General features: G+C 41.8%; 1 protein-coding gene across 3 annotated transcripts in view; it reads left to right on the top strand.

Moving 5' to 3' along the window:
- The window catches only part of CHST11 (carbohydrate sulfotransferase 11), a 174,453-nt gene that overhangs the window by 67,173 nt on the left and 94,855 nt on the right, over positions 1-12,425 (top strand). For 2 of the 3 annotated variants that reach the window (XM_069807428.1, XM_069807427.1), the window contains exon 2: positions 7,561-7,646. In XM_069807428.1, coding sequence (XP_069663529.1) covers positions 7,561-7,646 — 86 coding nt within the window. Of the gene's footprint in view, positions 1-7,560; positions 7,647-12,180; positions 12,243-12,425 lie in introns of those variants that run through there. The other variant, XM_069807429.1, reaches the window with a different exon arrangement.

Raw genomic sequence — 12,425 nt, 5'->3', positions numbered from 1 at the left:
TAACAGGAAAGATGTTGTGCTAATTTATGCCACATGCAATGTCCGTAGGGTGGCCGAGGATCTAAGTCTCTGCATAATTTCACCCAAGGATATTAACTTCCCCACTGTGCCCAATTAAACCCGTCCCATGCTAATCTGAGAACAAACAGGATAAAATACAAATTTATTTCTGGAAATCTGTCTAAAGCAAAAAGTAATTAAATATCTCTCTGTTCTTTGGAGGGCATTTACAACCTTTGTAATTAGTGATTAGAGCTTAGAAACAAATGTTAAGATGCATTTCCTTGGTGTGCCAGGATTTATTTCATGTAACTTCAACCATCAACGCATCTAGGGTTGCTGGTCAGTGGAAAAGAGGGGAGCCACTTCCAGAGGGACGTGGGGCGACCCACCTCTGCAGCTACGGCTCTCTCTTAATTGTAGAGGCTTAAATGAGTAGTTCAGATTAGACATCTCGCTTCCTAAAATGAATTTGATTTGTAGCAACTAATTTGCTTTGTGGAGGTCTTTAACCTTTTTGCCTCTGTTTTTCTGATCTGTGTACTGAGGACTGGTACTTTGCTGGTCCCTGGTCCCGTAACTAGCAGCTTTGCTGCTCGTCTCAGCCGTAATCATTTCACTAAGGTGTGACCTCTTCTTTATTTTCATCCTTCACTTTTGTCGTATCCATCCACAGTCTTTCTTCAGTAAGTCCCTCTGGTACATGAGTGGGAGTGGAAACATCAAGGGAGGGTAGGATGGACACGTTGAATCAATGAACGGGTATTGCTAAACTAAAATAGAGCATCCCTGTTCCTCAGGTGGAGCTCTAAAACATTGAGCTTTTGGGGTCGTTTCTTTGCTGTGTACGTACAGCACCCAGCTCAGTAAGGTCTCTGGTTTGTCCGTGAGGCACACTGGTGTTACATGGGGTAAGGTGCTCTGGTCGCTGATTTTTGCTTGTTTCTCACGCGGAGTAAAACCCTGTGTTTCTAGCTGCTGTCTGGTGTAAGGCAAAATCTGGTTCCCCGTTAACGTAGAGAATAAGAATCATCTCATATCTGCATTTAAGACTTTGGCATGCAATACCTAATCTGATTTTTACTTTCTAAAAATAGATCTCCTAAGCTCCAGCAAAGAAAGCTGCAGTTTTGCCTTCAGAAAATGAAAGAGGCCAGACAAGAGTTTAGTCATAAATCCTTGTACCTGTGGTCTCCAGATGAAGGACCGATAATTTACTCTAAAATCCTGAGCTGAACGCAGCAAAGCACAAGGCCCCAGATGTCACAAGACGTTGCTATCAATCTGTCGATCTTTGTGAACCGCTGCTGAAGGATTAGTGTTTGTAAATCATTGCCGGGAGAGCTATCTAAAAGTCTCCTTACTCGGGCTCCGGAGCCAGTGCTGGGTAACAGCATTTGCATTCAATCCCCATGCTTCTGGTTGCTGATTAAAAATTAACCCTTTCATACCGTTCGGTGTCCTTAGCCTGATTAGTCTGTAGAAGGGGGCATAGGAATTTTAATGGCGTTTGAAAGGAGGTAGTCTTTTTGTCGCCGAGTTTCCCATTTTGCCTGTGGTTTGGACTTGGCTGAAGTCTTGCGGAGCAGATTGTTGTAAATTATTATGGAAGCCTCGTTTTTCTGAAGCAGAACGAGCTGGTTAACTAATGACAAGCTTGTTCAGCATGATTTTAGCTAAGTGTCTGAAAGGTATGTGGACAAGATGTTCCAAATAGCAAAAAATTCTGTCCAAGATCCTCTGACGAACTCTAGAAAAGGGCTGCTTCCTAGGGTCACTTACTTCAACTTTGCCCAGAGTATTTTCATGCTTCAAGAGTGTTGCATGTGCAAAATATTGTTGGATGAGCCTTGCTTGTTTTGTATTCAGATGTGACCAGTTTGCCCCGAGCATAATTCTTGCCGGTACAGATGGAGCAGTAGTTTTATAATATCATTTACAGGCATATGCTTATGATGGGAGCTGTGGATGTCTCTCTGTCTCTGAGAAGGTGTTTAGTGTAGTATTTGGATGTGTATTTCAACGCTCTGTCCTATATACCCAATAGAAGTAATTTTCTGTGCTGCTTTGGGATCATAGCAGAAGTCTATGCAAGAGTTTGGAAGGCAAACCATGTCCAAATCGTTAGCTGAAGAGAATCTCTGAACTTTTGCTTTGCTTTAAAAATTCAGGAAGTTTGAGGGCAGTAGCTTATTTAAACATGGCTAGAGACGCCAAAGATGTAAGTAACTGTTTTGATGCTGCTATCTTGCCTGGGCCAAGTGGCACTGATTTTTCTGTCTAGGTTGGGTAGGGAATGTTTAGGTGAATGTTCAGCCCTAACCCAGTTGTTTACAGCTCTAAAAGGAGGTACTGGGTTATGTACCTGTTCTTTGCTGGCAGTAAGATGCTCTATGGAAAGCATTAACCCTGGCCTGAAATTAGGGGCAATTGGACAGCAGCGTTAGCTGGAAAGCAATGTTCCTCAGCCAAAAGAAGCAAGTAGACTGCTGTCGCTTTTCAGCCTTTCATACAGAAATTAGACCAAAAAAGAAGAGAAGTCAGACCAAAAAAAAGGAATATATTTGACTTTTTTCTTTAAAACAAGAACAGGATCCCATCTTCAACCAGAGTCTCACTATATTGCTTCCAATGCATACTTTCTCTTCAGTGAGACAACTCGTATCCCAAATAGGTGGAATGAATTATGTATATCAGCTTTAAGCAATCCTGTGTTAGGGAATTTTGTCTTTGTACTTTAGACCAACATAATGAAAAGTTAAATATTAATATGTCCTCAGAACTTTTCTCAAATATTTGTAACATGAGTCAGTTAATTTAAGAGGCAGTGAACAGAGGTGAAGCTTCTACATTTGGTTTTTGTTATTGTGCAAATAATTAGAATAGTCCAAGCAATGTAAATTAAATGTTACCAAGTAGGAAGATGGTTGCTAGATAGCTGTTGGGGAACTTTTATTCTACAGAAGTCTTGGAAATGGGAACCTCTGACATTTACGGGATTGTAGGATGGTAGTGATACAGGTGGCTGCTGAGTGCACGTACCCAGCGTTCGAAATGCCACTTGTTTGTCTCTGCAAGTCCAGTGGAAGAAGTGACAATTATTTTGTGTGTTTCTTCCGGCAGAGTCTACTCTGTGACTTGATCCCACACAGCTTGTGAGAATTGGTTTCATTTGCCCTTCTGACACTTTGTGAGAAGGTGACCTTTATGGTTTTAAGTCTCCAAGAGTCTTGGTTCCCATGATTTTTTCCCCACTTTTCTCTTCTGTCCAGATAGTCCCAGTGTTCACATACCTTTTCAGGCTAGTAATCTCCCAAGAGAAGTGCCACCATGTCCCCTCTCTCAGTTTCTCTGTAGCTCCTGATAGGGAGAGGCAGAAATTGCATTGGTGTGGCTTTGTAAGTATTTTTTCCTGTCATTGTTCATCCTGTGGGAATACTGGAGGTCTCCCATTCTGGGACAGGGTCTTCATAGGTTACTAAGCGCATTATAAATGCCTTCTGCCAAGTCAAGGTGACAACTTAAGCCTGGTTCATGTGTTTCTGTGTAAATGATCTTCGGTCTCTGAAATGTCACACCAAAAAATGAAGGCTTTATACCCGATGTGCCCGCCTGCGCATTCCCCCTCCCCACATGTGCCCGTTATTCTAGGCACTGTTGTCTTGCATTTTTGGCTAGATGCACCCTGGAGGTGACATCCCCTCTCGTAGGTGCCAAGATCTAGTAGGTGCCTTGCCACGTGCATTTACTCTTGTCGCTTGTAACCCTGCCTCTGCCATCACGGGTTCAGGACCTGGGCGACCTGGGGAGGAGACGCTTGTGAACACATCGCTTGTTGGACCACGGTGGAAGGTTCAAAGGTCCTGGATGATGATCTGCAGGCTCTCAGTGTGCTCCCAAACCGTCCCTTTCCAAAGGGTGTCTTTAATTTGAGGGTTCTACATTTTAATTTGTAGTCATCTAATGGAGCAAGACTGTGGCAAAACCTCTGGACTTCCTTTCTGCACAGACACTAGAAGAAGGTTTGACTGAGGAGGGCTGTGTTCTCCTGCTCAGTGCACTGTAATTCACAGGTCAAATTCCTGCTCTTGGTACTAGTAAGTCTAAATCGAGTTTTTGAGAAGTTGTGCACAGATTCTTCTGTTCTGAGCTAATTTAAGGCCTGCACATGGAGCTTCCTTCTATGTATATATACACAGATGATTGTTATGTTGATAAGCTTTCAATTCAGCAAGGCTGTTTATCTTTCTTGAGAAACTGACATTTGGTGCCTAGCTAACATGCTCTCCAGACTTGCTATTAAATTAATGACTAGTGATTCCACAGATTTTAACAGATGGGCCAAGATTGCATTTTGGACAAATCATTCCTGGAGATGGAAAAAAGGTCTTATTTTTACAGCTCTTGTATTTAAGTAACAAACTAACAATTCATTCAGTTGCTCGCAAAACTGGCTAAACTCAGGGGACTGCTGATTTTGCTGCAGTTGCAGTATTAACACTACTCTTTAATCATTAAAGGCATTCAGTGCTGCTGTCAGCTGCTTCATACAGTTAGTCTACATGAACGTGATCTTTTAATCAGTTCTTGGAGCCATGCATATGCAATACTTATCATTAGATTATAATTAACTGTAATTATGTATGGAGATCAGTGCCAGCCATAAAATGTAAATTTGGATATTTACTATGTTAATAAGAAGATTTGGTGAAGATAAAGGGCTTGATTTTTTAATTTTCACTACCACAATAGCATGATGGAGTCTTAGTGAAAGTGTTGTTAAAATTAGTATAGCTGCAGTTAACATCCATACTACGTCTTTCTTACTGCAGACTGCTATAGATGAGATTCAGGCCAAAAAGGTCGTGTCATTCACATAATGAAACAGTGCCTCAGAGAAGCTGAGACAGTAGAAAACAGGTTGCAGGAGCCCTGAGAGGTGAGTTTGTCCACAGGCTTGCCAGCAAGTGTTTTGAACTGTATATAAACATTCCTGATAGTTATTCACCTAAGGACAATTTTGCAAAAGGTGCGAGTGGGATTTCTGCTGAGGAAGGGGAACAGTCCCCTGTATTTCAATGCTGGCGTTAAATTCCAGGCAGAAGTATTTTCCAGGTGTGCACAGATGTGCTGTGTACAGCTGCGTCAGGGCGTGCCGTTCCTGACACCGAGAAACAGGGAAGCGAGTGCTGTGTTGAGCTGCTGTGTTGCTATGCTAACTCCGCAGTCTTCTTCTAAAGGCTTTATTGAAAAAACAAACCAATTAAGTAATATTGGGAATCATAAAAAAGATTTAATGGTTTCAGTGACTAAGGTTCTACATTAGCATTTAGCTTTTGCTGGGGAGACAGTTGCTTTGTTTGTTTGTTTACATCTGGGAATCAAATCTTGCGTGTTGTGCAAATAATTTAATCTTTATGGCTGTTACTGCTGCATATAAAGTGTTGCTGTGTTTATACCTGCTGGCTAAGTGAAGCAAGAAGGGATATGTTTATGCACATTGCTCTTTACTGTATTTAATGGAAATGAAAAGTGAAGTAATAAATTAAGGAACACCACACTAGAATTCTTCTTCATTTTGGAACAAAGCATCAGTGTTTCAGGATCCTGGTTAATCACAGTCTAATGACCTGGATACACTGAAATGTTCCCCTCTCCCTTTCCCCCTGCTCTGGTGTTTTAAACGGAAATGATGTGGTTTGCTGTTGACTGGAAGGCTCAATTTTGGAAAGATTTCTTGTAATGGTGAGGGGGCTACAAAATGATTTTCAAAGCATCCCTGGACGCAGTTCCTGGTACAAGAATACGGAGGGGGACGATAGACGGGGAGGGGACAGACAGGAGCTCTGTCGTTAGAACGACTGCTGGATGTCTCACGCCCTCGCTTTAGTGTTTTCTTCCTAAAACCACTTCCAAACCCTGGAAGCTGGCATTACTCATGCAAAAACTTTTTAAAGTTTTAACTGTTTTAAACACTTTCTAAGTCAGCTTTTAAAAAGGCACATTAGCGCAAAAACAAAGGAATCGCAATACTTGGCTGCGTGACTAAAAGTGCTTGGAAGTTAATCAGGTATTTAAACATGTAAATTGAAGTTATAGCCTCTAATAACATTACTATCCTAAACTGTGAAGAAAATCAAAACATTTAGACAGTTTGTTTACTAAGCATGTATGTCTGACTCCTGCCACAAGACCCGTGGAATCTCTTTGCTCAGGGGAAAAGCGACTCGGCATGTTATTAGATAATTACCTTCAATTGAAAAATAGATAGGAATTGAGCAAAGGAACCTATTATGTTTCCAGATTGGAACTGTATACAGTTTTCTGTGGTTCATACTAGTTGATGTATCAATTATGATTGCATATTAGCCCTCTGTATTAAAAGATGACTTGACTGTATTCTCTGACTCTTGGCTTGACTCTTGCAGTATCGTGTCTGCAAGCGGCGCAGCTCAGAACCGTTGCTGAAGGACACTTCAATAGTTTCTGGTTACAAAACATGGCAAGTGGTGGTAAAAGCGTGTCTGACTCTGCTTAATGCCTTCAGATTCCCAGCAGGAACATCTCTTCGTTCCTTTTGGTTGTGTCTTAATTAAACCTTGACGAGACAAATCTCCCTTGGCTGCGACGCCTGATGCTGGCGTCTGATAGCCTGATGCTCCTTCCGTAGGTAGCAGAGCAAGCTGGGGCAGAGGATGATGTGGGCCACGTGAGATTAGAAGGGCAGGCAAGGTCTTGTTCTCCTCGTGACTCTAGAGGGTGATCGGAGCCGAATGGCTTCTTAGGTAGACTTTTATGGCCACGAAGGTCTAACTTGAAACAGATGATCTCTGCACCTGCTGGGGTTCAGGTCACGGTCTCTCCTGGAAAACACTTTATCATCCAAAATGCTCTTCAGTCAGACCTCTGACAAAGCCTTTGGTTTGAAAACCTGCTGGTTTCCAGCTGGGATGACATAGCATAAGTTGGGTTTTGGATCAGTCAAATATTCAGTTGCAATATATAGAGCAAAATATAGTTTGTAGCAAGAAGTGCAGCAATGATTGACTGTATGCGTGTCTTGTACTGCTGAGTGTCTGTTCTAGGAGAAACCAAAGAGTTAGGCCAAAAGCTTTAAAATTAGATGTTTTAATATTAGGTTCCTGTGTACTTCTGTATTTAGGCTGAGAGAGGCTCAAACATTGCCTCTCGGAGATGCTGATTATAGGAATCCATCCGACTCCTCCCTGACGATCAGAGAAGCAGGTACCTAGCACTGCTAAAATTGTGTCACTTTGGTCCCTATGCTTGAATTTTTGTGCACCCAAGCTGGAAGTTGTTGGATAACAGCTTTTGTGAGAGGGGAACCAGAGAGCTTTTTTTTTTTTTCCAGTAACTTCCACAATAGAGAAAGGATTTAGCTCTCGGGCAATTTCTCGGGAAAGTAAAATTAGAAATTAAGACACAACACTGTCTAGAATCCCAGTATCTGTCAGAAAATCTCTTCTTGCTGTAGGTATTGCAATAGGTTATGGCTAACCAATGTTGCTAACCTGTATTAATTTCAATTTCCCCTTGCAGTAATGCGTAGAAATCCATTTGGCATGGACATTTGCTGCCGGAAGGGATCCAGAAGCCCGCTCCAGGAACTGTATAATCCCACCCAGGTGAGTGTCTTGTGGCTATGATCAAACTTCACAGCCCAGCGTACAAATACAGTCTCTCTGAAAGGTATTTTGGTCTGTTTTTTCTCATTTATATGCGGTAGCTGCCTTCAGCTTGGAGAACTGATCCTGGGATCTGCAGAGTTTAGGCATGAAGTTCTACAGTTTGAGCTAAGGGCGTGATTTTTAAAGGTTTTCAGCTGTCTAATGATGTGGACTCCACTAAAATTTTTTCCCTAGGTACCTAAAAGCCTTAAAAGAGTACCTTTTTGATCTCCTAGCTAGAAGCTGAGGCATCGGAATTGAATCTGTTGGATCAACACAGAGTGGCAGGGTAGGGTGAGAGAATGCAACATGATATACATGAAACAAAGAGTGCAGTAAGAGTAAATAGTGATAATAATACATGAATATTATTTATATGGCTTTCGGGTAGACAGCTGCCCTTCCTGTCCTGGTTCATTGCTTGTACGGAGTCTGGACAAACACAGTAGCTCATACTCTTCCTTACACTGTGTGCTATTTAACACCTGATGGTCTTGATGGGAGCTTAGGATAATCTTATCCAGAGTTCTTCATGTGACAACCAGCGCGGGAAAGCTACCTGAAATTCGTGCTCCTCCAGATCAGTTTATTCCCTGCATGTGGGCTGAATTGGCACATTCAGGAGCAGCATTTCCTGTTGGCAGCTGAGAGGAAGTGCTGCCATTGAGAGAAAATGCCAGCTGACTATTAAACATATTTATTAAAGTTTAACAACCGCCTATTATATATTTATCCATCAATGAATACATTGAGTTTTACTAAATTGGCTATTAAGGAAAGTGACTATCCCAATAAATCTGACTTGTTAGATTTAACAAGGCAGTAAATGTTTTAAATACTATTTGATTATGAAGAGACTCACTATATAGTGTGCAAAATGAAGTCTAAGTGATTTAAAGTATTTATATGAAGAATTGACAACAACCCAAAGATATGTGATATCTGTTACGTAGTGCAGTAAAGCTCCATTTGCTGCATAGTGTTGTTTTTATGAACATAGGCTGACTTTCTAATTCAATTTGAATTCTGTGCATGGCTGGGAACATGAGTTTATCATACTAATATACTGGCCTTTATTGACCATTATGGGAGTTAGCATTGGGTAAATGGAAAGTGCACGTAAAAGCCCTGAAGAGGAACAATCCAGCGCTAAAAAGGAAGAATACTAGGATTTGTAGGTTAAATTTAAAGACTCTTTGCAGATGCTCAAGAAGGGTGGGTAAGGGAAAAGAGACTGCTTGAGTAATTAGTCTCTCTGGGGTCTGCTGTGTGTCGGTCAAAACCTCCTTGCCCTTTAACATTGTTAGAGGCCATCCCGTAAGAAAGAAACATCCCCATCCACTGAAGGGCCGTAATCCCAGAGCCCTTGCAAGCTTGGTCAACTGAAAAGATTTCCTGAGCTTCCTGAAGCAGGGGATGCAGCTGGCAGCTCCTTTGCTGCCTCTCCTTCCTTTCTGCGTGCCCTGACCAAGCAAACCATTAGCATCCCTTTCCGGGCTTGCCTACGAGCCAACCGGAAAAGTTGATGTTTGGGGAAGCGCGCCAGTTCTTGCAGCTGATGCTGAACTAAGCAGATGAAGTTTTTTATGCCGAAATGTTTCCATCAGCTCGCTGACATCCATTCTTACCAAGCTTTTAGTTTTTGTTGCTTCTTTTGTTCTTAGTTGATGTTTGTTTGCTTTTTGGATGGGGCTTTGCGTGCTGCACCCAGTCCTAGAGGGACTGGCAATGTCAGGCAAGCAAGTGCGCTCATTTTGGGAAAACAGTAACAAGAAAAGGCAGCGAGTAGAGGCTGCCGTAGAAGACAACAGACTGGAGATGACCCCCTAGAATATTTCTTCAAATATGTGGGTAATCTTTCTTTTTCCATATTTGCCCCAAAATATGTCTGTCTCTACGGTGGCAGATTAGACACTGGTCTATATTTTGGCAGTAGCATTCTTGTCCTTAAGAATTCACCAGTGTTTCTGAAACTGGGGGAATGGAGATCAGACCCCTAATCTTTCTCGTGAGTTTCTTGCTGAAGCAGTTACGATTGGCCATTTTTAAAGTTAAGTCAGAAGTCACTGACCTAGGTAATTGAAAAAATTGGTTAGATCTTAAAGATGACCCTTGACCATCAGAACCTTTTGGACTCCTGGTGTGGTGATCCCATGTTTTTCTCCTGGATGCCGATGGCTGCGTGTGCCATTGCAGGAGCTCTTTGGCACTCAGTTTAGCTGCCTCAGAGGAACGATGGAGCTGATCAAGCAGATATTTGTAGTTCTAAGGAATCTGTATAATTCAAACACCAGACTTAAGCCGCTGAAAGAGGCCCTGCAGCTATGGCTTTGGATTACTATAAGCTAGGTGCAGTTGTGATTTTTTAAGGGTAGGAAACTTTAAATATTTAATGTGTCCATGTGCATGTTTTTTACATGACCTAGTATAACAGGAGAACCCACCTGTGGCTCAGCATCCTCTGCTATAGAGTGCACCGTACATTTCACGTGCGTCATGTTTCCTCGCGTAGGTAGCAGTGTGCAGCCGTGACTGCTGCTGCTGCCGTTCATGGGAATGTCTCGAGGACGCCCGAGAGAGGTGGGCAAGGGAGGGGGCCCTGGGGGGGTCCCTGCTTTGAGATGGAATTAAGGGCCCATACGTCCTTGCACGGAGCGTGCTCCTGGCTGCTCCCTGTCAGGGGAGATGAGAGTTTGGCCATCGACTGAAATAGATGCCAGATAGGGTCAATACTATCTCAGATTTAAAATGCTGTAGTTTAACAGGAATAAGGTTTTTTCTACTGTGTGTTCAGCATCAGGTTGCAGTGCACTCATAAAACCATATGGAGACAGGTTGCTTTACACCAACTGAGAATTTGACTGTGGGCATTTACTATGTTGACATATAACGGCCTCTCTGATCCTGCGCTGTTTTGTTTCCTTCTATGGAAGTTGAGTTGTTTGCAAATGCCATCATTTGTCTCTTGAATCTCTTTTTGGTTTGGTAAATGGTTGTGAAAAGAAAAGGGAAAGGAAAGGAAGAAAGAAAAGAAGAAAAAAAGAAAAAGGAAAAAGGAAAAAACCCAGAACCAGAAAGGAAGATTTGGCTTGAGTAAATTCAAATGTAGCAATGATCTGGAGGTGACTGGAAGGGTGGTCTGGTGGCTTGTAGGAGCTGAATGTTAGAATTGCAGTCAGATTTTCAGTGGGCTGATCATAATTGTTCATATGTTTGGTGGAGAAGGAGAGGATAAATGGGTGGAGATAGCACTGAGTTAGGGCTAGAGAAAGTGTCCATGACAAAGCCCATACATTTTTTATGTCTTAGTTGAGTGTCTGGCCTTGCGATTATTGCAAAAGTAGGAACAACGCTTTTGCTCTTTTGCCTGTTGTAATAGAGCAGAATGTGGGAAGTGCATTTGTCTGTGGACAAGAGATTTCTACTCTAGGGCTTTCACTGCAAGATTTTTCATGAGCGCTAATATACTGTGAGGGAAAGAAAAGTCAATATAACTGAACTGGATTTACACTGAGTAAGTGGATTTCCAGGCTGTGGTCTCCGCGTATATGGCAGGCGGTATGTAGCATGTCTTTGAGTCTCTATTATCTTTTTTTCCTTTCGTTTTCAGATAGAGGTTTAGTAATAAGCTGCAGAGGTTCCTGTGGCAAATTTTGAAGGCTGAAATGGACCATTTCTTTAATGGGTTTATTAGAAAGCCAATTTGGATCTGTATTAAGCAGAACTATTTTCCTTCTGCCACATAGTTGTAAATAGAAAGAGAAAGAGGATTCAATATACAGCAAGTAGCAAAGGAGGAAATCAAGATGTAACTGAACACAGATGAAGAGCCTTGCAGGAATGTGACATAAGCTTGCATTGTACCTTGAGTGGGTTTTTATTTTTTTGGATATGAAACCCCAGGAATTTAAGAATATGGGTAAACAAATATTTGCAAGACATATTCTTAGAAGGCAACATGTAAAACTGTGTCTTCTAATTTGCATGATTGTGTACAGCCCCACTGCTCCAAAAATAACAGATAATTGTGGATCAGCCCACGAGCTGGAGTCACCAGAAGTTCAGAATTGGGCAACATCATACTTGAGGCTTGCATACTTTAGTGGTTAACATTGATCTGTTTGGTGTAATGAATGTGCTACTGAATTACAAGAAGTTGCAAACCAAAATAGACCAAATGTTAAAGGAATGGGAAATAATTGCATCTTTAAAGTTAGAATTCGTCTTCTAGTTATCAAGATTAACATTTAATTCTCATTAAATACAGGCTGCATCATTGTTTGATCTAACTATCTAGACTGCTGAGAGAAGCACAGCAGAGATCCAGTCCTGTATCCATTAGGATCCAAATCCAAGGATGAGTTTGTTTCAGTTTCTAGTTTGACATTGCCTGACTAATTCACGAGTCCCCATGACTATTTCACTAAAGGTCACACTGTTTGCCATTTGTTTCTTGCCTTTTCAAACGTGTTTCTTTTTGTCGAGGAGATGTATTTCCAGGTGGCTGCTTTTGGTGTAGCTGGAGCCAGGATGTCTAGTGATTTGCTAAACCTGGTGAGTCAGAGCTGTGGACCTTGCATTGCCTTTGTGTTATAAAATTGTATTGGACTGGTTTGGAGCAGTCATTCTGAAATGACCCATTTCTTTTATTACATCTGCTTTTTTAATCCCCTCCTTCCCACCAAGTGAAAGGAAGAAAGCGAGCTGTTGCCTTGCAGACAGTATTTATACATCCTC

The sequence above is a fragment of the Haliaeetus albicilla genome, chromosome 19, assembly GCF_947461875.1.
Source record: "Haliaeetus albicilla chromosome 19, bHalAlb1.1, whole genome shotgun sequence".
Lineage (NCBI taxonomy): Eukaryota > Metazoa > Chordata > Aves > Accipitriformes > Accipitridae > Haliaeetus > Haliaeetus albicilla.
Note: the sequence above shows the minus strand (reverse complement) of the source record. Positions and strands in the feature narration are given on the sequence as shown.